This window comes from Nannobrachium achirus (genome assembly GCF_963921795.1).
Source record: "Nannobrachium achirus genome assembly, chromosome: 13".
Lineage (NCBI taxonomy): Eukaryota > Metazoa > Chordata > Actinopteri > Myctophiformes > Myctophidae > Nannobrachium > Nannobrachium achirus.
In genome coordinates, this window is record NC_137833.1 from 15,334,860 (window position 1) to 15,359,171 (window position 24,312).

A 24,312-nucleotide genomic window follows, 5' to 3' on the forward strand; every position below is an offset into this window, starting at 1 on the left:
TGCATTTTTTTGGTCAAAGTTGATCCCATGCCAAAGTGCCAGCGCTCACCCAACAGTCTGCTGTCAGCAAGGCGGATGCGTGCACGCGCCCATGTGCGCGCCCTTTAAGGCTAGGTCGCTTCTCGCCCTTAGGACATCTTACTAGTGTATGTGTATGTAATCTAGGAATGTTATTGTACAGAAGGAAAGTGGCTTGGAAGGAGCTTTGAAGTGCAACTAGTCTCATCCTCCAATGATGAATGGTTTGGACGTTATGTGTTCATCAATATTTGACCTTGACCTTTGACCACTAAATGGCACCATATGTCAAACCCAAACACAAGCTCACAGAAGCCAAAGTAGACAGCAAATATACAGTAAAAAATATACATTTATGCACATGGACATTTTATGCACAATGTAGAAAACAACCAGGGAACTAGAGAGATAAGAGGAAAATACGGTATGTTATTCTTTAGTTGTGAATATGCTGTACTTTTTGTTTTAGTACTGAATTACAGTAGCTCTGAAAGCACTAATGCAGTCATACTGAATTGACGCACACAGCAATTCATTGCCACAGTACTACTAAAATCAGAACTATAGCAACGTATTACTGATATATATATACTGAATGAGCGATTGCTGTTACTGAAACTGCAGTATTGCATTGTTGTAGTACTGAAACTTCTACTACTGTATTACTGAATTGTTCCAGTACTTGGACTACTTGACCTAAGATACCACAATAAGAAGACCAGAATGTACTATGTTATTTAGGCAGATGCTATAGATTCATTGTTTACCTTACCTGCTATCCAATAGTTTCAATGTAGAGCTTTTTTTTTTTTTCGATAGTGTATTGTTTAGACCAGGGGTCTTTAATTTTTTTTCAGGCCAAGGACCCCTCAGCTGAGAGAAAGATGAAGCAAGGACCCCCCCACTACAAATTGGATTCATGTTAAATGTGTGTTTTCAGGCATTTAACCACTTAACCTGGATACTTGATCTTTGGCTCGGTACTTGGTCTGCTCTTTTTGTCCTACACACCAAACCTCTTCGCGGAACATAGCCAATCTACAAGCTCACAACGCGTTGCAGAGGCGTTGTGAGCTTGTAGATCTGATATTTCTGGCTAATGTTCCCCCCGGCCCAGAATAGGGATGCAAGGGTTCAAGTGGTAAAAAAAAGTCCCTATGACACAAAGATTTGGCAGACCCCCTGCAGCATCTCTGAGGATCCCCTAGGGGTCCCAGACCCCCTGTTGAAGACCCCTGGTTTAGACTGAGGCAAGGTTATAGGTTTACCTGTGATCCTAGTTTACGGAAGCACTACACTGTCTCTTTGCATTTGATGTATGTATACCAGGGGTCTTCAACGTTTTCAGGCCTGGGACCCCTTAGCTGAAAGAGAGATGAAGCAGGGAGTGGGACCCCCACTATATTGTATAAAATTGTGCTATGTTCATAGATTTCTTAGAAAGCTTAGACTCATGTTGGAGTAATGTGTATTTTCAGACATTTAACCACTTGAACTGTCTATACTTTGTCTGCTCTTCTTTTCCCTCTACAAACCACTTTAACAAAAATAGCTGATCAACAAGACAATGCCTCTCGCTGCGAGACGTTGTAAGCTTATAGATCTGCTATTTTTGGCTAATGTTCCACTCAGAATAAGGATGCTAGGGTTCAATGTGGTTAATGTAAAAAACATGATCATATCACACAAAGATTTGGAGTCTGAGGATTCCCTAGGGGTCCCGGACCCCCTGTTGAAGACGCCTGATGTATACCTTGTCTGCGTTCGCTCTGGATAAGACAGTCTGCTAAATACCTAAAGTGTCAACTGTAAACTGCTACTTACTGTAGTACTGAATCTAATAGCACTGCTGCACTGCATCATGTCCAGCTCTGTATCCAGCAAGAGGAAACCATGTGAACCCAGATGATTCCATAAATATACACTTCCTCTGCTGCCGTTCCCACGCTGGTCAGAGCACAAGCAAGCACAAGCAAGCACATGCACGCGCATGCCCAGTGCCCACACACACACACACACACACACACACACACACACACACACACACACACACACACACACACACACTGTAAATATATGTACATGCGGACACACAAACATCAATCCATCAGCACATACAAAAATATGTGTCAAGATACTCAAGCGGTGTGTAATGCATGTACAGTATGCACACACAAACGTCCTGTCTTGTTTTCTCATTCTTGTCTGCTGCACAGCTCGCTTTATTTAATTAGAGTCACTGTACTGTACTGCACTGTACTGTACAATGATGTTGACAAGATGTAAAACCCTGGCCCAGTTCTACGGCTGCACTCATGACCACATACAGTACTGGATCAGAGAGTTCTAGTAGTGCTGCACTCAAGTACTGTACTTAAGTACAATTTTGAGTTTTTATTTTTTTACTTTCTTCAGTATTTAAAATTTGTTTCAATACTTTTACTTCTATCCCACTACATCTCAGAGGAAAATATTGTAATACAATTATTATGAAAGCTTTAGTTACTAGTTACTAGTTACTTTGTAGATTTAGATTATTATTACAAAACACACTTCAGCCCTATACTTCGTCCATTTTAAAATTGCAGATCGGCTACTTAAAACAATGAGTACTTTTGGCAGTTTAAGAATATTTTAATGCTGATACTTTTGTACTTTTACTCAAGTACATTTTTAATATGTGACTTCTAATTGTAACAGACCATACATTACAGTATTGATATTTTTTACTTCAGTAAAACATGCAAGTACTTCTTCCATCACTACTCAAGACCACATATACAGTTTGTGTATGACATGGACATGTAGCCATGTGGTCAAAGGAACAGGCCACAGTGGGGAGCGAACCACCAGGATTTGAACACACGGCCATCAACTCTATTTAAAGTACATTTTGAAACAAGACAGAATTTATTTGCTTGCATTGACACTCTGAGAGAATTGTCAGAGAAAGAGGAAGAAAGAGCATGAGTGTGAGAAACAATCGAATAAATCGGAGGGACATGGGCTTCGCTAGAAGATCTCGGCCTTGCTGGTAAATTGTGTGTGGGCACGCGCACCTGCACAAACACAGCTGCATAATATACCGTATTTCTGCATGAAGGTGTTGCCTCTACTGCCATTTGGGGTGTATGAGTGAATGAGTGAGTGAGAAAGCAGAGAGAGATCGAGCAAAGATGAAAAGAAGTGAGAACAATGCAGAATGACAAAAAGAGAGAAACCAAGAAATCAATGCTGAGAAATGCTGGCTCAGGGTTGGTATCAGCGTAGGAAGAGGCTGAGGGGAGGAGGGGGAGGTCTACAGATGAATCAGTGGGAACCACCACACCTGATATCAAAACAGAATTAATGACACATCTACCTTCATTCGTCCTGTGGGAATTTAACTCACAAACCTCCAGGCACGTGCACACATAGACATCAAAGGGAGCTTGAGCCCCTGCCCTTTTATCCGTCTGTAAAAAGTGCCCTCTCCAGACTATGAATGCAGTTTTTACTATGGTGAAAGAAATGCAAATGCCCTCTTTCCATGCCATACCTGAAGGAAGCATTTAAGTAAGAGAACTGACTTGTCCGAACTCTCCTGAACTTGAATGCAGCATCTTATGTTGAAAGAATTGCCCTCCCTGTGTAGAAATCTACAGTATTGACCTGATTATGCTTAGTTCAGTGAGCAAGCACTGAAAATTGCCGACCTCCAAGCTATGATGTAAATGCAAATGTAAAGCAAATCACTACATACAAATAATAAATTTGTAAATAAAGTAGTAGTATCTAATTCATCTCCTCACAATACACAATAATATTCCTCACAATACACAACATTTGAGGATAGTAAGTACAGTAGTAAGAGACAACCGAAAAGGGCCATGTGGTTTCCACAGTGGTGTAGCCACTTTTCCAACTCTTTCTCTTAGTCTTGATTAATATGTGGTGGGTCAGTCAAAATGGTTAGGCTTCATCCTCCGTGCAGCATGTATGTGCTCAGTTAGTTTCATGGCAATCTGCCCATTTGATTCTGACATAAATCCTGAAAGTGTGAATTTTGACAAAAGGCTGGAGCTAGAGGAAGGCCATGGGTTTTGCACTTCAAAGGGACACTTCATTCAAAATACATCTGGATTCCATCCCTTTTGGAAATAAATCCCCTTTAAAGTGGCATTTTGATTTAGCAGAGCTTTCTATTTGTTCCCATCTCCTCCTGTTGAGTCCTGTGACTAACCGCTGTAGGTCGGTGCCCATGGTGATTCCTTTTAAAGCCTTTGAAAACACGTCATTGATGATGTAAATCTGCCTGTCTGATATTATCAATAGCCCTACATCCATGTATACCTCTTTCACGTGTCTAGTTGGGTTTAATTGCACAGCTATAGAACACACAGTAGAAAGACAAGGCAAACATAATAAAATAACAGAAAAAACTCTAGACCTGATGGTGAAATAGAAAATGTGGGTGACGTGTGCAGGTGAGGCGCAAACAAACCCGAGGGCATTTGAAGAACACTCCAGTCTCCGATGTTATCTGCAAGCAAAATATTAAACGCTCAGGATTTTACAGCGTTAATGCCCGCCCTCCAACACCCCACTACGCCTGCTATCATCACTCACTCCCCCTCTATCTCTCAACACCTCTTCTCTCTTCTATCATCACTCCATCACTCTCTCCATCACTGGCCGTTACCTCACCCCTCCACTCCTTCCCTCTCCACCCCCCCAATGTCAGCGATTCCTAACCTGGGCTGTGAGAATATTGCAAGTGAGCCCCCAAATAATTGGCAAAACACAAATAAATGTAATTACAATATAACCGTGGGCTAGCGGTTAAGGCTCTAATTGCAATGCAAGCTGCAGGTTTGACTCCCGAGCCCAACAACATTTGCTGCGTGTCACTCCTCGTCTCTCTCCCTGTCTCGCTCTACAGTATACTATAAACTAGTAAGACTTCTCAGGGCGACATCGCCAATTCTTGGCCATCTGGCCAGTGATGTATATCGGACAAGTTACCCATATAAGGTATCTATCTATATATGGAGACCCCTGGTACCCATATATGGAGATCCATGACTGTATATGGTACATCCCTTTTATGCCCATATGAGATCCCTGTCTGAACTAGCCACACAGATATGGGCTGTCTTCCTCCATATATGGGCCTTCCCATATGAAGTCCTGTTCGATATGGGCTTAATATTGATGACATCAGGGATCTCCATATATGGGCATAAAAGGGATTATGTTAGAGTGGTTCCCATGACATCACAACATACAATCCCTTTCATGCCCATACATGGAGATCCCTATCTGAACCAGCCACACAGATATGGGCCATGTCTTGGCCATCTGACCAGTGATTTCATATATGGGCATGAAAGGGATTCTGCGGAATACCCATGTATGGACTTTTACATAGGTGATGTCACCTGTGATATCACCTGTGATGTCACAGTGATGTGTCAGGGGAACCACAGTGTCAGGCTGTGACCTTCAGAGATACACGGATACGTGGACAAGATGTGCCGGTTTTCATAGTAAACCTTCGACCTATGGTGGCAATAAAAGCAGAAAACCCCCTAAAAATTTTAAAAATGTTTACATATTGTGATATGTTAGTTCCAATGGCCCTGATCCAGAAAGGGTTGGGCACCACAGCTCTATGTAATGCCTCCTCTCCCTCACTCACTTCCACAATTTGCTCTTCCCTCTCCTCTATTGACTCCCCGCACCCCCACCCTACTCCATCACCCACTCTCTCTTCCATCCCTTCCTCCCTCCATCACTCATGCCTCCAACTCTCCCACGCTCCCCCCATCTGGAGTCTTGGCCACTGTCAGTCTCTATGGGGGAGGGTGGTGGGGGGGTAGTGAGTCACAGTGACCAGGGGAACTGACTCAGACCTCTGTTAGCCACAACACCATTAGTTGCAGGTCGCAGACAGAGCCCTCTATTGTGTTTCTGATTACCCTGCTGGGGTAGACGGCGCACATGCTGGGGGCAAGACGAGGCAAGCACTTTTTTCCCTCAGAGAATGGTAGACGGAGAGAGGTGATCCTGTGTGTGTGTCTGTGAGTGTGAGTGTGAGTGTGTGTGTGTGTGTGTGTGTGTGTGTGTGTGTGTGTGTGTCTGTCTTTTATGATGTATACATGCCTGGGGGAATAAGTGTCTGTGTACTGTTTTCTTAATTTTTTGTGCAGTTTTTGTGTTATTAGCTAACGGAGTGGCACTCAGTGCATGAAGAGAAGTAAAAGAGACATGCGAGACATGACGGGAGTCTTGTCTAACTTGGGGGTCCTTGCAACTCACAAGGAGCCCTCTGTGATTCATGTATGACCACCATAGTTGATGCGTTGCAGGTGGGCCCCTGTGCGTCCGTTCAGTCGTCAGTGTTTTGCGGAGGAGTCAGTCAGACTTGAATCCAAGACCTCACACGGTGCCTTCCCAACCGTTTCTCTTAACCACAAAGTTAAATCCTGAGTGCTCATGTATCTCTGTGCATCATTTGTCATTTTCTCAGCCTAGATACAATCAGACATGCAACTTGCTTTGACAATTCCTAATAAGTTAATGATTTAATAGTAAGAATTGTCAAAGAAAGTTGCATTGCATCATTGACAGGGAGCAACATGAGAGGCTTTAGCTCAGCCTAACCAGGTCAATCAATATTCATGTGACAGGCGCTGGATTTCTATCAATGTACACAGTCAGACCCCAAAAAAACTCAGTCAGATAACGAGGCAAAAGTACATAGATGTCCAGTATTTATATACAGACACACACACGCACACGCACATGCACACATCAAATTAGCCAAGTACAATTCACAGCTGTGCCCATGTCTTCAGAGTTAATAGTCTGTGTGAACTAAATTCTCACTCTTTCCCACTGCAATCTTACTCTGTCTCTCACATACGCTGATCAATATGGCCAGCTGACACCCAGCAACCAGTCAATACCTCAACCCTCCCCAGGAGGGGTGGTTTCAGAGAAAGTGACAGTGGATTATTGGAAAATTCCTCTGCTGTTGAGTACTTGCTTGAGGGTAGAAACACAAGGAATATAATACTGTGAATACTCAACATTCTACATTGTCTTTTAAACATCCTGGGTGTTTTGTATCTTCTGTTATAGTTAAATGTTACTGTTAAAAAAATCTATATTCATTTCATGTAGCCGAAATAATCCAATATACTTTTAGGAATTAATATGCCTTATGATAATCTTGGACTGGTTATTGGTGTTGGAGAAATGGTGCCCTCTTCTGGTTTATATGTTGAAGTGCTCCCATCTGCCTGTTCTTTATACAAGGTGTCTTGTATTATGTTGAGAGCAAAGTAAAAATTATTGACATGACTTAAATTACTCAACAAAATTAAATTATAAAAATGAAAATCATGCCATCAAGTTAAAGGTAAGAGTTTTATAAAACAGGGCCAGGGGATTGTTTTAAAGAATCACTGTGCTATGGGGAAATTAAATGATTATGGCTCTCCCACTCCCACCACTCAACTAATTACATTAATACGCCTTTATGTGCAACTATTTACTCCTGTGGAGTTGCTGGGAAATGTGCAAGGTCGGAATAAGTGCCATGAACCCTAGTCAACAAAGAGGTCAAGGAATTTCAGTGCTATAAAAAAAAAACTAGGATGAAAGGGAGACAAACCGTATGTGTTCAGCAGAGTTCTTTCCAGGATAAATAAAGTTTATTTGAAACCACAAACAACACTTTATCGTCTAACAAGAAATAATTGCAGTGATTGAAAAACCTGAAGCTCCTGTTATAGCAGTAGCAGATGGCTAGTCATATAATGCTAATAAGCCTCCACTAGGTGGCAGTGTAGACTCACATATTGCAGTGGTAAGGAGTCTTGCTGTGATGGTGAAAAGACTCTGCTGGAAGGGAGTCTCACTAGTAAAGTTAATGCACTTATGGATTTTGTTAAAATATATATATATATTAATATTTGTTAAAAAATATATATATATTAATATTATTATATTCCGTTTGATTCATTGTTTGGTCAATCGTTATTGGCCTACTTAAACGCGCAATATCAAACCTTTAAAACCGTTCCCGTGGATGCTCCTCAACATTGTCTTGTAATCAATGTAAAAACATTTCCACTTGGTGGCAGTGTAACCTCGTAATATTGCAGTGGTGACAGCAACGCGTAATTGGAAATGACACCCGGGCTCCAGGGAAACCCCGCCCACTGAAGCTTTTGATTGGCTGAAGCGGAGCTAGGGAGCGCTCCATTGTAGTCGCTTGGACAGGGCGTTTATCGTGGGCTTGCCCAGGCCTTACGGCCTGGGCATAAATATAACGATTGCATTCACCACGGCTTCGTAACTCGCGCGGCGCTCCGCCGGCCGCGCGGCCCTGGCCCGCTCTTCGCGGCCACTCGCGCCTGCGGCGCTCGGGGGCGAAGAGCAGGAGGTCCGCTGGCCTGCGCGCCGCTTGCAGTGTCGTGGACAATCGAGCGGCTCCGCCTGGAGCCCGGGTGTCATTTCCAAATACGCGACAGCAACAGACTCCCCTCACAGTAAAGAAAATGCTAAACAGGACACTTCACTCATCACAGTGTTAGTATTCTTTTTAATATGTATTATTATTACATTCCATTTCATTCATAATGACATAGTAAGCCTGGGGTTTGAATCTAACCCCCGTCTTGTCTCTCATGTTTCTACTCTCTATGCCCTGAATCTCCATCTTAAAGCATAAAATACCAAAAGAAAATCTAAATAGGCCTATAAGTTGGCTATTTGTAAAATTGAAAAGATTTGGTTATGTTCGCAATAAAAAGGTGACAAAAGAAAATTTTAAAATAGTCATAAATATGCTGTTCTAAAGGGCCAAGAATTCAACTTGCAACTGTCAAATGAAAACAAATTATTTTCTAATGATCTCTCTCTCTCTCTCTGTGTGTGTGTGTGTGTGTGTGTGTGTGTGTGTGTGTGTGTGTGTGTGTGTGTGTGTGTGTGTGTGTGTGTGTGTGTGTGTGTGTGTGTGCACGCGCACGTGTGTGTGTTGTTCCCTGAACGTGAGTTTCAGAGCCATAACCACCACATCCTCTGCTGTGATGGCAATGGTGGTAGAGTTTTACTGGAAACCAGTATCTCTGACTAAAAACAAGGCTGGCGTGTACGCTTTAACGTCTCATAGAGACGTTAGGAGCCGTTGCCCGCTTTTGGTTACCCAATATACTGCAAAAGGTGAAAAGCAACTCAACTATCATTCTGAAAATCTGTCTGACATCCTGCATTGTGCCACCTCTGACACAGCACAAATGTGATATTATTACTAATGTTATTAAAGAAAGGATGCAATTCCTAATTCCAAAGTCCTCTGCCACAGAACTAAACCTGCCTAGAAACCTGTTGTTTGGACATAGACCCAGTTTGTCTGACTAGAAAGTGTCTTGAAAGGGAACCCTCTGGCAGGGCAGGCTACTATTACTGTGAGACAGAGAGACAGAAGGGTGGTTAGCTGGTGCCTAACTACAGCACTTCACAATACTTCTATCACAGCCTTCAGAACCAATAAGCTTTGCAGCATAACTAAAGGCCTGGTTCTTGTCTATTCTTGGGGAGATGACCACATTCCTTGCCTACATATAGTAGGTCCCCTGGGGACATGTAACGTGGACTAAAAACGTACACAAATTACATTTTTTTTTATGCTGCAGCCTGTCTGAGTTAAGTTTGCTTTCTCATTTGCCACCAATGCGCTTACTGCGCTATAAGCACAACAGTGTTGACTCATTTAGTCCTAACCATGCGATTCCATTTAAGTCAAGTTCTTCTTTATGGTTAAATAACTGAAAAACAGGACATCAAATGGGTTGCCAAACTTGCCATACATCAAGTGAATGCTTGTGTCATTAACACATTATTATGGTTCAAAATGTAAATGTATTTTCTCTGTATAGCTTTGTATAGCTTTTTTTTTATTGGTTTAATAGGAATTGCCTTAATGCCAGTCCTGGTGTCCAAATTGTCAGATGAACTATAGTGACCAGACAATGAAGTAGAACACGTTTTCTATCTTTCTTTCTTCACCTTACAAGGTGCTCTGAATAAGATCAGCTAAAGTCCAAGTCAAATGATGTCATGGAAAAGGGCAGATGACAAAATCATGGTGATAAGACAGGAATGTTCCTCTTTATTATCTGTCAGCCAGCCCATGTGGCCACCAGTCACCTTCTTATCTTCTTTCACTTTCATTTTTAAACCTATGAAGGTTAAGTGTAGAATATAGCCTTGTCCATGGATAGAATGCACTCAAGCAAACATACTATGACATGTATTATACAAAACTGTCACACACACTCAGTATACCTATAGCATACATACTGTGTCAGTCTGTATAGAGTAAGTGTAAAATGAATCATGTTTTAGGAGACAATGGCTTTCTTTCCTTCCTCACGGTATAGTATTACCATGTACGCCTCCAACACCAAAAGGTATATTCACAAGATACAAATTGATTATAGTGTTTGTGAATCAGATGAGACAATCAATTAATAGCATGGCTGCCCATTTCCCGTGACATCACAGATTCCTCTGGTTCTAATATGGCCAATCAGAGCCCAGTAGCGTGGGTAGCAAATTGGATGATTGTTCGGTCCTCCGTCACCATTAAGTCCTGTGACATCACTATCTGAGTCACTGAACTCAGTCAAGGTCTTATGAAGTGCATGTAAATATGGTGGGTGTAACTACGTGTTACATGTAAATAACATGTGCCTGTTTGGTTTTATGCTGCTGTCAAAACAACCACAGGGCTCCAGTTCATTTCTGCCCAAGGCCTGTCCCTTTCTCTCTCTATTCGTAGAATAGACTCTACTACTCCAATATCCTCAGGCTGATTATGAGGTAGAGTAACACAACACCTAACGGTAGCTGTTGCTATTGACCAAAGACTGCATAAACAAGTGGTAAATAGCCCTGAGGACATTTTGGTGTAGGCCTGTCAGGGCTGGCTACAATATATCGATATTGTGATATGAGACAAGATATCATCTGGGATTTAGGATGATAATTTTGTGATATGTGAAGTGTTGTCTTCCTGGTTTTTATAGCCCAGAATCCAGACTGATTTGCTCCAACAAGCTAACAACATGTCGCATTTAGCGACAAAAATGAAATATTTGGGGATTTTCTCCATATTAATAGCCCAGTACAAATAGTACTCACAGCACACACACACCTCCTCCCCCCCCATCTCTTGCTCTCCCACCTACATAGTCAAATCTGGATGGACCCACAACGCTCCATACTTTGCTGCAATGCATACTGGCAGAAACATCTAAATATGTATACTTCACTTCATTTGCCTCCTGTCCTGTACTCAGCTAGAGCACTTCCTGGTTTGGCGTGTGAGCTCATTTCCTTTCTAAATTTACATTACAGCCACATGACGAGTAGTCAAATTAAGTTGCCATCTACTTTGCACATACTGTACGTATTCAAGCAATGCTGACCCCTACCCTATTCCATCAGTTGGTGCCAACCACACATAGTCCAAGGTGCAATTGTGCATCCTTCCATGCAGAGGTGGTAGAGGTACTCTTTACTTAAAGCTGCACTATGTAACTTTCTTCTTCTATCCCGGATACATCACATATACTGTACATACATACTCTACCATAAAGATCGTAGATGTGGACGCCAAGGTGGAGCTGATTTCAACAACTACTATTTTAGTCTTGTGGTTACAAAATATGGGTCGGAGTCAGGCCCCTCCAGATATTGGAGCCATTTGAGAAGTTTAGATGTTTAGTGTAGTTGTTAACAACTCAGACATCTGAAACGTGACACCTGCTTTTGTGAAAGATGAAGTGAAATGCCATTTTAAAAGGTAAGGCTGTTACATTGTCCATTGTGTAAAATCGTCATCTGAAAGGCAACTAAGCTCTCAAATGAATGCAGTAGAGTAGGAAGTACAATAGTTCCCCCTTTCAATGTAGTGGAGAAAAGTAGAATAAAATGGAAATAAGTGTAGTAAAAAGTAGCCTATTATTATTTTGTTTTTACTAACAATATTACTTTTGTTTCCATAATAATAATTTGGTTTAATATGTATGGTGAAGCAACATGGCACGGTCCAATGGGTTTGTGCGAAGGAATATAAGCTTTCTTTATGCATGTCAATCTTGCACAAAGGTACAAAGAGTTCATACATAGTTCTCACTTCCTCTTAAGAAGTGTTTGAAGTGTGGACGCATGCACATAGCCATGATAACAGATCTCAGTGGATCTAATCAACTGCAGCTAAACAAAGGTTAAATAGATACATTCCCTCTTCCCTTTATCTCCCTCCACCAAATGTTCTCTTCCTCTCTTTCACTAAACACACTCTCTCAATATTCATCTCATATGTGTGTTGGTTGCAGTACAGTTCTCTCCACAGCCACATGAATGGAGGAAATAGGGGCAGGGAAGTCCCAGGCCACTCATTATGAAACACAAATATGCATACACACAATGAGGTTCAGGCAGAAATGTACAGTACACATTGGTGCAATGAGCAAAGAAATAGTGCTGAAGCAGATAATTTAGTAAAATCTCAGTTGCTTCAGTTACATACATATTAGTTAATTAGGCTACTTATTCCCAGATCTCTCAATTACAGGGAAGATTGTGTTCAAGATACAATGATATTTCATTGTTATTACATTTTACAGTCATTATCCATAGGCTATGCCTTTAAATAATTGCGTCCCCTAGCCGTGTGTATAGTGTGTTAAGTTCTGTGAACTATACTGTAAATGAAATAAATCTATGAATGTATCAAAGCCACGCTAAAACAAGCCTATGGGCCCTCTTATGTTAGTATCAGGATGTACTGTGTATGTGAGCATTGGTGTAAAGTTAAGTAACAAAGTAGTCTACATTTATAGTACAATAAGCACAATTTTGAGGTATTTGTACTTTACTTGAGTATTTTAATTCACTAAATCTCTGAGCTAAACATTGTACTTTTACTCCACTATTTGCCAACTTTAGTTACTAGTTACATTTGTAAATTTTGATTATTATTATATACTATATACTGAGCTTGTAGATCTTCTGTTTTCAAAAGATGTTTCAAAACTTAAAATGAGACATTCTGCATAAATGAGTACTTTTACTATTGGTTACTTTAAAGTAGGCTACCAAAAGTAAAAGTACTCATTATTTAAAAGTGCTAAAGTATTGGCATCAAATTGTAGGCTACTGTAGTGTAGGCTACTTAATTAAGTAGCCTATACAATTTGATGCCAATAGGCTACTTTTGCACTCAAGTGAATTCCAGACATTTACTTGTAACAGAGTATTTCTATAGGCCTATTGCAGTATTGATACTTTTACTTAAGTAAAACATTTGAGTACTTTTTCCACCACTGACTGTGACTGAGTTAAGTTTGACATGCCAGAACACACGCCCCTGCCTTGGCTAATGGATACAGAGGTTCGGTTAGGGCGCTCCGGTTCCGCCCACACAGCGTTGCGTGAATGACTCCTTGCTAGTTCCAGCCAGGACAATGTCAACGTGACGTGAGTGACATTCACTAAATGCCCTGTACACACTGGGAACGCCACGGTTTATTATAGTGTCACTGTCAATACAAAGGAATATATTCTGTATGAGTATTAAACGGCTTGCCGAATGTGTGCTGCTGCGCAGACGCGCTTCAGTTGCGGTGTCGGACGTAAGCGGAACCGTAAGTGGAGCGTTGTGGTTCAGAGCTCGCTGCTTTAACCCCGAGTCATTCAGTAACACCAAAAGAAGAAAACTTTTCAAATACAAAAAGGAAGAGGAAGACGAGGCTACTATCTCTCGCTGCTGACACCGCACACTTCCTTTTATCACTGCGCAAACCGCCCATTACGCACGGCACGAGTGCGCTCTGAGCTGCAGCCTCGCAGTCTCCAAACTTTTCCAACGTCTCTTTAACGCGCAAAAGCTGTTAACCTCTTTGTCACAATAAGTTCCAATCCGCACTGTGAAATAATTGCAAAAACGCCTTGGTTATGTTGCACATGATGCATAACCATCACATTTCTCCCCAATAAAGTCAAACATTGAGCTTCCTTATTTGGACTGGCAAAGAGAGCAGAGCACCTCTGTGAATCTGACTTGTCTGACATGGTGTGTTTTATGTTCATTCACAAAATAAAACAAATGCACACTTACCACAACAGTGAGGCGGTGAGTCACAAACTTCAAGTTTTTCTTTTTTTAAACTCACCCAGCGTTTGCATATTGCAATACACAGTGCATGTCACCTAAAACAGTTCATAACTCTGCTCTGCATTTCGACAAAAGTTATTTAAAAAGTTTTGCTACCCATAACTTTCTGCAGAAGATGGTTTGTCCTGTGCAGTCTGCAGCTCCACCATTCATTACTGTGAGTGAATCATGTCGCTAAGCAGAGTTGCAGAGTAATACTTTTCATGTCCTTGGTCACACCCACCCAGCGAGCTGTCACTTTTTCCCTCCCTATATTGTGCAGAGTGAATGAATGAGGTCCTCCATATGCCCAGATCAAGGCCAAAACTAAATGACATGCAAGTGCATAATTTATCCCTCTGTCTCATACACACACAATGAATATATGCACAATATGAATCCTTATGAACCATGAGTGTATTTGCAAACAATATTACGTATTTGAGGTACCACATCTAGCATGACAAATACTACCAAAAGAGACCATTACAAATTGTTTTTGCAGATCATTTTGTTTTATTCAACTTAACCAGTGTTGTGATGTTTGAAATAAGGTATTTATTTGTTAAGCATTTCTGGGATTTCCAACTAATCTGAAACTGCTTGTGGTTCTGGTGAAACAAACCTACCCACCTGGTACTCCAGGTGGTATCAAACACATATAGAGTATTTAGAAGAACTGAACCATTTGAAACAGGTGTTATGTAATCTGAGTTCCCAGAAGTTCTGGCATACAGGCCTGTCATTTTAAACAAGGCTGAACTGCTGCCATTGCTCACTTACAGTAGAGCACTCACTTTCATTTCTTAAGAGATTGCACACAACCGTTTCCCGAATGCTGGTAAGTGTTTCAGTAAGTTTGAGGAAACTAATGGCCTGAACTGACCCCAGTCACAACCCTGCTGTATAATTTCCTGTCATAGTGCCTACATACATTTACATTATATCTGTGTACACATGCAGACTACAGCATGTTTTCAAATGTAGGCTATTCATTCATTCATGAATGCACATGACTTCATGTTCAGGAACAGGGAGTTGTCACCGGGTGAGCAGGAATGTCAATGTTGGTGTCGAGTGTACACCTCACATCATAGATGCTGTTAGAGTACTTAAATCATACGCAGATTGCTGTTAGATCAGGACAGGCTCGAAAGTAAATATTCTCTGCCTGTTTCTTAATGTGTGCACTGTCCACCACTGCATGTAACACAATGGTGGATACAATGGTGGATGGAGAAGCAAGTTTGTGACCATACTGTAATGAGTTTTGATCTGTACACCAACTGGGAAAATGGACTGGGTATGCGAACAAAGATGATGCATTACGGTAGGTCCTCACTCAAGGTGGAATTGCCCTTGAGCAACGTGGTGTTTCTATCCAAGACTGCTCCAGTGCAGCTGCCTTGCTACAAACCATATAAGATGTGGGTTGTCTAAATGACTGCCGGCCCCATCAATTACTCCCTAAACAAGAGGCGCTCTTGTAGCCAGCCGGTTTAAGAAAAGCATTTAGAAAACATGGGATGCATTGTAATGTTCAGTGCGTCAGAGCTAAGCCAGGATGTGAGAAAGCCTCTGCGTTACAAAGGTGTGTTCAGACTGACATACTTAGAATGGCTCTTTTTATTGTGGAAACAAACAGTAAGGCTTCTCCCCGGAGGCCCCCTGATCTTCTTCCCACAGGCTGAATGCCCGCACTCACACACGCACACCACAAGAAGAGACCATGGATGCAGTCATGTTAGGTAAAATACACACAAACACTCACATACATATTTGCATTGTGGTCATCTTGCATTTTCATATACAAACAACTTCAGCACACAACAACATACTTCATTAACCGGGGTCCCCCAGGGCTCTATCCATGACCCATTTTTTCTAGCTGGTCAACAAACTTAAAAGTGCCGCATTGCGCCTCTTGTGAGCTTATACATCTGTTATTTTCACTGAATGTACACATATGACATGCCCAGAGATGGGATGCTAGGGTCCAAGTTGTTAAAAGCGAATTTTCTCTGAGCCAGGATAAGTAACGGGAGACAACCAGAATACATCATCATTGTCAGCACATCCACCAGGATAATTTAGGGACATTACATGCTGGACATGTTAACAGCCCCTTGGGGTTTTGGATCCGACTTGAACCAATTTAGCATTTTGCTCTAATCTTTGTGGAGGTTTTCACCGCGTGGCTATGTAGGAGGTGAGCTGTCAAAAAACAGGTCTGTGTGTGTCCGGGGATAATATTGCCAACCGCTGTACCACACTGCCAGTGAGCCAAGGAATTGACAAATGTTTAATTTTTTAAATTCTAAAGTTTAAATTTATAATAATGGAAGCAAACGTAGGTCGGATAGAACGGTCACACATCTTATTAGACCTCGTTTGTGTTTTATGACTTTTTGTTTTTACAACTGATGTGTATGTTTTGTTGAGACCAGAGGATGAAGACAGAGAATCGAGGGTAGGAAAGAGATCTCAAAGCATCATAGTCATGTACTGTAAGCGGCACACATCAACTAGACACGATACCACCCCATCAAGACGGCAGCAAGCCTACAATTGTAAAAGCCATGGTACCAAGACACTAAAGACAGGGTTCTTTCTTGTGGAAATGGTACGCTTTATCATTGCCAACAACTCTGGGCTGTGCCTCATATTTATTGCATCAACGTAATTACAGTAAAGCAGGCATGATTGCTATAATAATTGTTAATGTTGGTTCCAACCTGCTGGTAGTACCAGATAGGTAGGCTTTACTGCATTAGGATAATAGACACTGCACTGCAAAATCCTCAGTGTTAAATAAACTCTTACGGGTACATTTCTACACCCTCCAAGTTCAATTAACATTCCGGATTTTACATGCGTAATGTTCCTCCTAAGGTACTGTAAGTAGGCATATGAAGCAAACTCCAGTGATGTTGTAACACACACATTAATCCATAGCCAATAATCCATTGGGTGGATGAAATTATCTGCTCTAACGGATGTGGTCCATTTCCCACTGCTCCAGTCCAGGCCAAGCAGGGCTTTACAAGACCAGCATTACAGAAAGTTTCTTTACTGAGGCCAATTTGACCCCTTAAGAGTCGATGTAACGTAGACATATTTTAGACCGGTAGAGATGAGCGTATCCTGAGGTACTGTATAACTACCTTTAATATATCTTCCATCTCTACCTCTTTAATACACATGTCAACCAAAGTCTGAAGTCCCCTTTGCTTTGTCTGATCTGATCTCCATCTGTTTCGATCGCTAGGTAGGCTAGTCTACACAAAATGACAGATTAATGTTGTAATGAAAGCACAATTTGTTTCTTTGAGAAAATGTCCCATCTGGTAAGCAATAATGTTCTGGGAATAACTTTCAGACAATTACCTAAGTTTAGCTAACGGGTTAGTGATTCTGAATTCAACAAATAATTAAACTGTATGTGGTCTGAACAGGTCATTTACCCACACAATTTGTGCAATTACCAGATGGTTCAAGGTAGATTTGGAATGGCATTCTTCCAGACCGGTTGTGCATGACATTTCTTTCATCTACTTTATTACATTTTAGCAGCTACGGTATCCGTTATTCTCATCCAGTGGGACTTGTAACGAGGTCTACAGAACGGTACAATGGCTTGACTAGCCTAAAAGGATCAAAGTTCCTTAATGTAGGACGTCAAATTCAGGACTATAAAGAATAATACAAAATATAGCTGCATGCAGCAAAACTGGGGGCCAGGCAGTGAGTGCAACAAGGCATAGCCACATCATGCAAGCAAGGTTTCGTGGTGTTAGGTGAAAGCATGCAAGTTAGTTATTCCTATTTTGTTGAAAATCCAAGCCCTTTACAATAGACATTTTCTGACATACAGTAGGCCTACACACTTTTCTTTAACCCGAATAAACAGTGTCGCTTTCTGGGTGGAAGTAGTTTCGTTTCAAGGACAGATCATTAATCCCACTGGACTTTGAAGCTCAGACACACACAGACACTCCCAGTTCCTGTTGGCCCCTGATGACTTGTGTTGGTTGGTGTCCCGTTGACATTTGGTCTGGAATGTGTGGGGTGTGTCACGTTGGCTGACAAACAGAGCGTGGGCTAGCCAGGATATTAAGACACATTCTGCACACACGTTACATAACAGGAACCAGGTACTGATGCGCTTCACCTTGGCTAAATATAATATACAGGGTTGTCTGAGGATCTCATCCAGCTTGACGTAATTCAAATGAAATGCTAGGGTTTCAGTGACTTTCTCAAGGACACATGGCTGTTGATTGACCCACCTGACTGGCTGTTGCAGGGATCAAACTCGGGGTTCTTTTACTTTGGGCTTTACAATGCATTTGTACCAAGCTGGATGGATGGACGGACGCATGGATGTGCGCTTTTGAGAATCACTGCATTAAAGCAATGCAGAATGATGCAGAATGCATTATGCCTTGCTAAATAAACAGTGTGAGAGAGAAAGTGTTACACCCATCAGAATAAATTTAACCCATGGCATCTGGAGATGTTCATACAAAGTTACTTACTGCTTACTGTTATCTCACTTGTTCCGTGTATAAAGCACATCTTGCTGTTGTAATATACAAATAAAATTGCCTTGTTGTACATGTGTGGGCCCTACGGGAACTAGAAAAAGTCAGCAATGTTCAGAATTCGCAAATCACGGATGGAATTTGAAAAATTCAAAAGATCCATCTTGACTATAGAAATAATACCAATTTACGTTGTAGGACCCAATTTGTAGGACTAATACTCTAAATAAGTAATGTAAAAGAAAGAAAATATTTAGCAAACCAGCCTCCTGGTGGCGCTATAATAGAGCAATGTACCATGGTGGCATTTCTTCCTCTGCGTGCAAAATTTCACGGAAATTGGACGCCGTGTTCATGATTTCAGGCAATTTGTTCAAAACAGAGCACTCCTGCAAACTTTGGAAGCCAATCTTAGCCAATCAGGATGGAATATGAAAAATTGTTTTGCAAATATCTGCGTCCTGCATGGTTGCACTATAACAGGCCGATCTGAAAAATTGAGGGCAGAGGTTCTGCGCTGGCATGCAGGGATTGTGTAAGCAGTTTCGCTGCGAGCGGTCCAACGGTGCTGGAAATTAGCTGTTGACAGACGAACAGGCTGACAGGGTGCAAAACACGTCTCGGCCATGGCTTTCGGCCCGGCGGAGACAATAAGGCCCCCCACCCTAGGGTCAGTGCGGTGTTCTATCCATTTTATACAGAGAATAAATCCCCTCAACCCAGCCATGTTAAAGTCACACTCTACCCATTGAATTACAGAAAGTACACCATACCAATACTGTCAGTGTCCCAACTGTCCCATGTACTGTCTACTCTAGTCCCATGTAGACATTCAGCTACATGGGACTAGAGTCTAGACAGATACTAGGCTACTAAATGCCTCCTACCAAACTAAACACACTGTGTATCAGTTAGTCAGCTGTTCATACTGAGGCATTGAAGGAAGTTTAGGTATTGATTCAATTCATTAAGTAGGAAATGAGACTACTTCATAATTATTCATATGTCTTAATGAGTGCAACATGGCATTCTAATGCTATTTCTTTCCAAACTATTTTTTAAAAATTCTTAATCAAAGTACGCTTAATCGAACTTATCCCTGTGTGTGTACCATACCGTAAGCTTGTTCTTAAAATTCTCCATATAAATAAACATAAATAATTGAGAAAGAAGGTAATGACAACATGCAGTAAGACTTCTCAAAGTGAATGGGAGAAGCGTGGGTGTGCTCAGCATCTTTCGCAACTTCAAAGTGTAGTTGATTCTTTACAGATCATTCAGTATCTGGGCCAGAAACTCCTCGAGCCATGGAGCTTTCTCATTACACAAGGATCTAGTAGGAAGCTTGATGTGGGAGGAAAGCAACTCCAGTTCTTAATACATTCAACAAACCTTTTAGTGTGTCCACCCTAACCAGGGGAATTAGGGCGGGTATGAGGAAGAGCATAGATATAGAACAGATAGAGAGGAGTCCTGTACATTGCAAACGCCTGAGTGTAAAAAAGGACAAGGTTTGCACCATAAATCAGTAGTTCTCAAACTTTCTTGTGCCAATAAGGACACCCAGATTCCTATATATTTGGCCACAGACCCCCATCTGATGCCAGGGACGATTTGTGTTAAAAAAATCTAAATCATTCATATTTTTCATGCTGTGTGATGCTGTATTAACACATTCTGCTGAGGACCCGCTGGAATCCCCCAAGGGCCCCTCGGGGGCCCCGGACCCCACTATGAGAACCAATAATGTAAATGATACAAATAGGCTCTGGTACCTCACAGTGGAATATTTACGTTATGTTGTCATGGACATTATCTGTTGTGTTCACACATTTTGAATGTTTTGTCAAAATGTTTTGTGAATTTTCCCATAGTGGGATATGCCCACATGCTCTTTTTGTGTTTACGTTTTAACGTGGCCTGTGGCAGTTGTCAACCATGCCTGCAACAAACTGGCCACTTGAAGATGGGAGCATGAGGGAAAATCTTTCTATGCCTTCCATTTCTAGGAAAAGGGTGTATAGCGTCAGAGCATGCAGCATTTGTTAGCATGTTTTTCATTTGCTCTGGAATGTTCACAGAGCTGCTAGTTAGCAACGTTCTAAGAACTCCACTAAAGCCCCAAGCATTCCACTGGCTAACAATTAGCAGCCCCCACACTGTACGTCCTTCCACACATGTAGTGCTCTCACACATACACACACACACTGTCCTGTCTCTCACTCACACAAACCTCCATGAATGGATATTCTGGACTTTAGTTGGCAAATACACAAATGTCTCCTTACAAACAGCCTTGTTTATTGTTCCTTGTGTGTTCTAGGAAATGTATCTGGCAGATAACTGGGGAGGGATTTGGATAGACAAAAAAGGCCTCCAAGCATTGCAACATGAAGGCATAAAGGCAAACCGTAGAAAAGTATTCAAATATGCAGTCTACACAGACCAGTGGTCACAGTCACACTCACACAGAACATTACTTACTTTCTCTCTCTCTCTCACACACACACACGGCTACCATTCCCTTATCTAAAGCCTAAAAATCTGTAACAGCTTTTCTGATCGTGAATCTGAGATAAGAGGACCACGGACCAGTCGCCATCCTGTGCTGAAAGTCCTGAACTCAGTAAAACTTTCAACACTAAGCTGGCTGGCTACAGACGGGTCTACAGGCTTTGCCAGTGTACTGTATGAATGGTAGTCAGACAAACAGGCAACACAGACGCACACCACATACCATGACCAATATAATATTTTACGACGTGGCGCCAAAAGGGCCAGCGGTCTAGACAGGGGTTGGCCTATATTTGATACAGAGATCTCCTTATATGGGCATATCAGCATGGCCATACAGTACATGGGCAAATACTGATGACATTGTGGATCTCCATATACTGTATGGCATAAAAGGGACAAGGACCGACAGAACGAGATATCTCCATATATGAGCATAGGTAGACAGACATCTCCATATATGGGCACAAAAGAGACAGACGGGTACAACAGGTACTCTGACAAAGCTCTGACACCATTACTCCGACGTAATGGTCGGATCGGCAGTGCCACGAAGGTGTGAGGGCTGCGTAGCGGCCCGAACCTCTAGTTTAAGTAAATGGTCTACAGACAGTAGTAATGAAAAACCTTTAAGTTTCAAAACATAATGTAACATGACACTCATTTGAAAATTACCTCAAGTCCCCACTTCTTTTAATGCATAACACCACATTTGAGTACAAAGTTAAGTACAAACATTTTACATACAGTATTTGAACAATGTTTCTGCAATGATATCAGAAACCACTATTCACTTACGTGGGGCTAAACTAGGAGGACTAATGAGTTGTCGGTGACATCATAGAAGTCTGCAATTTTATGATTCTGACCCTGGTTGTTGTTTTCTTGCTCTTACCTTTTTCAGGCCATTAAAAAATAAATAAACATTCCACTGCTAAGGAACAGTTGTTTGTTATGCTATAAACCTGTCTTCTTTGCTTTGTGGTGACAAAACTGCCACTACTGAGCCACAGGGACTAATTTAATTTAGTTTTTAATAACTATGTTTGAAGAGGGTCTGAATGCATGAAACCTCTGAAGATATTACTGTAGGTGTATCTGAGGATATGATCACTGATGGTATGCTCGTACAACCTCTCAGTAAGGGCAGGGCAGGAAGTGGACTTTATTTTAGTCTTCCTCCTACAGCGTCTCATGGGGTGCAAACTTCCCCAGTTACTTTGAAGCTTTCACCAGACAAATGTATTTTTGGAAAAATACAGCAAGTATTTCCAAATGATGGTCAGTTCTAAATAGGCTTTGTGGTACCAAACACAACAGACATTTGTCAACCTTTGCCTGGCGATTAGAATACATCTCACTGATGTTACAACAACATGCTACTGTACATGAATTACTTGTAGGACAATGGTTTTCAACCCTGGTCATCAGGGACCCTTGGTACAGCTGGTTCTCAATCCTACCAGGGAGGATATAACTGCATTTAGATTGCTATTTATATTTTAACAAAGTTATTTGTAAAAGCAACATTTGTTCAAATGTGACCACATGTGTTACTCACCCGATGGCAAGACTCCATTGTGTCCTTTTTCCCCAAGGCCTAAACCCACTGTAACTGTCCATCGTGTCTTTAGGTTTACCGCCAAGCATTGCTTGTCTGTGTTACAGTCAGTTACTGTACTTTCTTTAAGATCCTTAAGAGCTCACTTTTATTCCATAGTAGAACATCAGTTGAACTGCTGTCTGTTTCGATGTCGTCTCTCTCGCTCCTTTTAAATCTGGCTTCAGTCATGACGGCACAAACCAGGCAGAGCATTACCAGACCACGGTTAACCCCAGCTGGGGTGAACGGACCTCACAGAGTCAAGGCATTAGGCCACAGGAGTTGATCACAGGACCACGTCTTGTGTCAAAAGATGATATTACAAGAATCAGGGCAATGAAGATCCATTTTCCACAGGAAGAAAAGCAGGTAAAGTTACCTTGTCTAATGCAGTTTTACAAAGTTTCTTTAAAAATATTGAGAGAATAAGTGTCTCTTATCTTGTGGCAACCAAAGGAAATTCAGTTTAAGAATTTCTGGTCAGGACCACAGGGATGCAACATTTTACCACTGGTATGTGACCCCAGTTAGGACAACATGGTGTGAGGTCTGCTTCAAAATGACTGCTGAGCAATTCTTTGGCCCTTTTCTGATCATAGTTAACATCAGTTGACCAAAACACAGCCAGATTCTGAAAGATATCAATAAATCATGCTAGGATTATAGAATCCAGAAGAGCTGTGCTCAGCAGAGCGAGCAGGGAAAGGCCGGCTGATACCACATAACTGGTACATTATGTAGGACTACCTGTATAGAAATCTTAGATTCTATAAACTGTATCTTTGATTTGAAGTATTAGTGACTAGGATTGATCCATGTGTCCATGAGACATCCATCTCTGTAGGCTTGCATAGCCAGACAATATCACTGCCTAATTTTCTTTTCGCACTGGCAGATTTGTCTGCTTTTCCAGGCTACTCTCTTTAGCTTTGACTTTGAGCCACTGTGTGAAAATCCATTATAGGCATTCTGTAACTCTTAATAAAGTTTCACCCGGTCAGTGAACTTGCATGACCATTTCGTTGCACAAAAAGATGAAATGAAGTCAGTGCAGTACAGGGAGGTTGGTGGTGGAGCCAAGAGCTTTAGTACACACACTGAGGAAAACCTACGCCCGTCTGTGATCCAGATGTGTTGCCCAGCATCACTGGACCCAGTCTCAGGAGGCCTCTGAGGGGAATGCCCAGTTGGCTGCAACTCAACAGCAGGTCACCTAGGGAACGGCCACCTGGAGAGAAAGGGGTGGATGTAATTTCTGAAAAATATACAAGTTGTTTGTATACAAAAAATGCCTGCTTGTATAAATGTATATATGTTAAGGCAGAGGTTCTCAAAGTGGATTTCAGGGACTCTCTAGGTAGGTTCCTTTATGGGAGTCTAAATTGACCCTTACAAGTATGTAACTTTGACAGTGTACA

At 41.6% G+C, this 24,312-nt stretch overlaps 1 protein-coding gene and 1 long non-coding RNA gene across 2 annotated transcripts in view; both read right to left on the minus strand.

Moving 5' to 3' along the window:
* LOC308297137 overlaps positions 1-14,393 on the minus strand; it is a 60,975-nt gene extending 46,582 nt beyond the window's left edge. Inside the window, exon 1 of the long non-coding RNA XR_013962662.1 lies at positions 14,198-14,393. This is a non-coding gene — a long non-coding RNA (uncharacterized lncRNA). The remainder of the gene's footprint in view (positions 1-14,197) is intronic.
* A 7,719-nt stretch (positions 14,394-22,112) lies between these two features.
* anapc1 (anaphase promoting complex subunit 1) overlaps positions 22,113-24,312 on the minus strand; it is a 68,143-nt gene continuing 65,943 nt past the window's right edge. Inside the window, exon 52 of the mRNA XM_080740347.1 lies at positions 22,113-24,122. Coding sequence (XP_080596473.1) covers positions 23,980-24,122 — 143 coding nt within the window. The 3' untranslated portion in view covers positions 22,113-23,979. The remainder of the gene's footprint in view (positions 24,123-24,312) is intronic.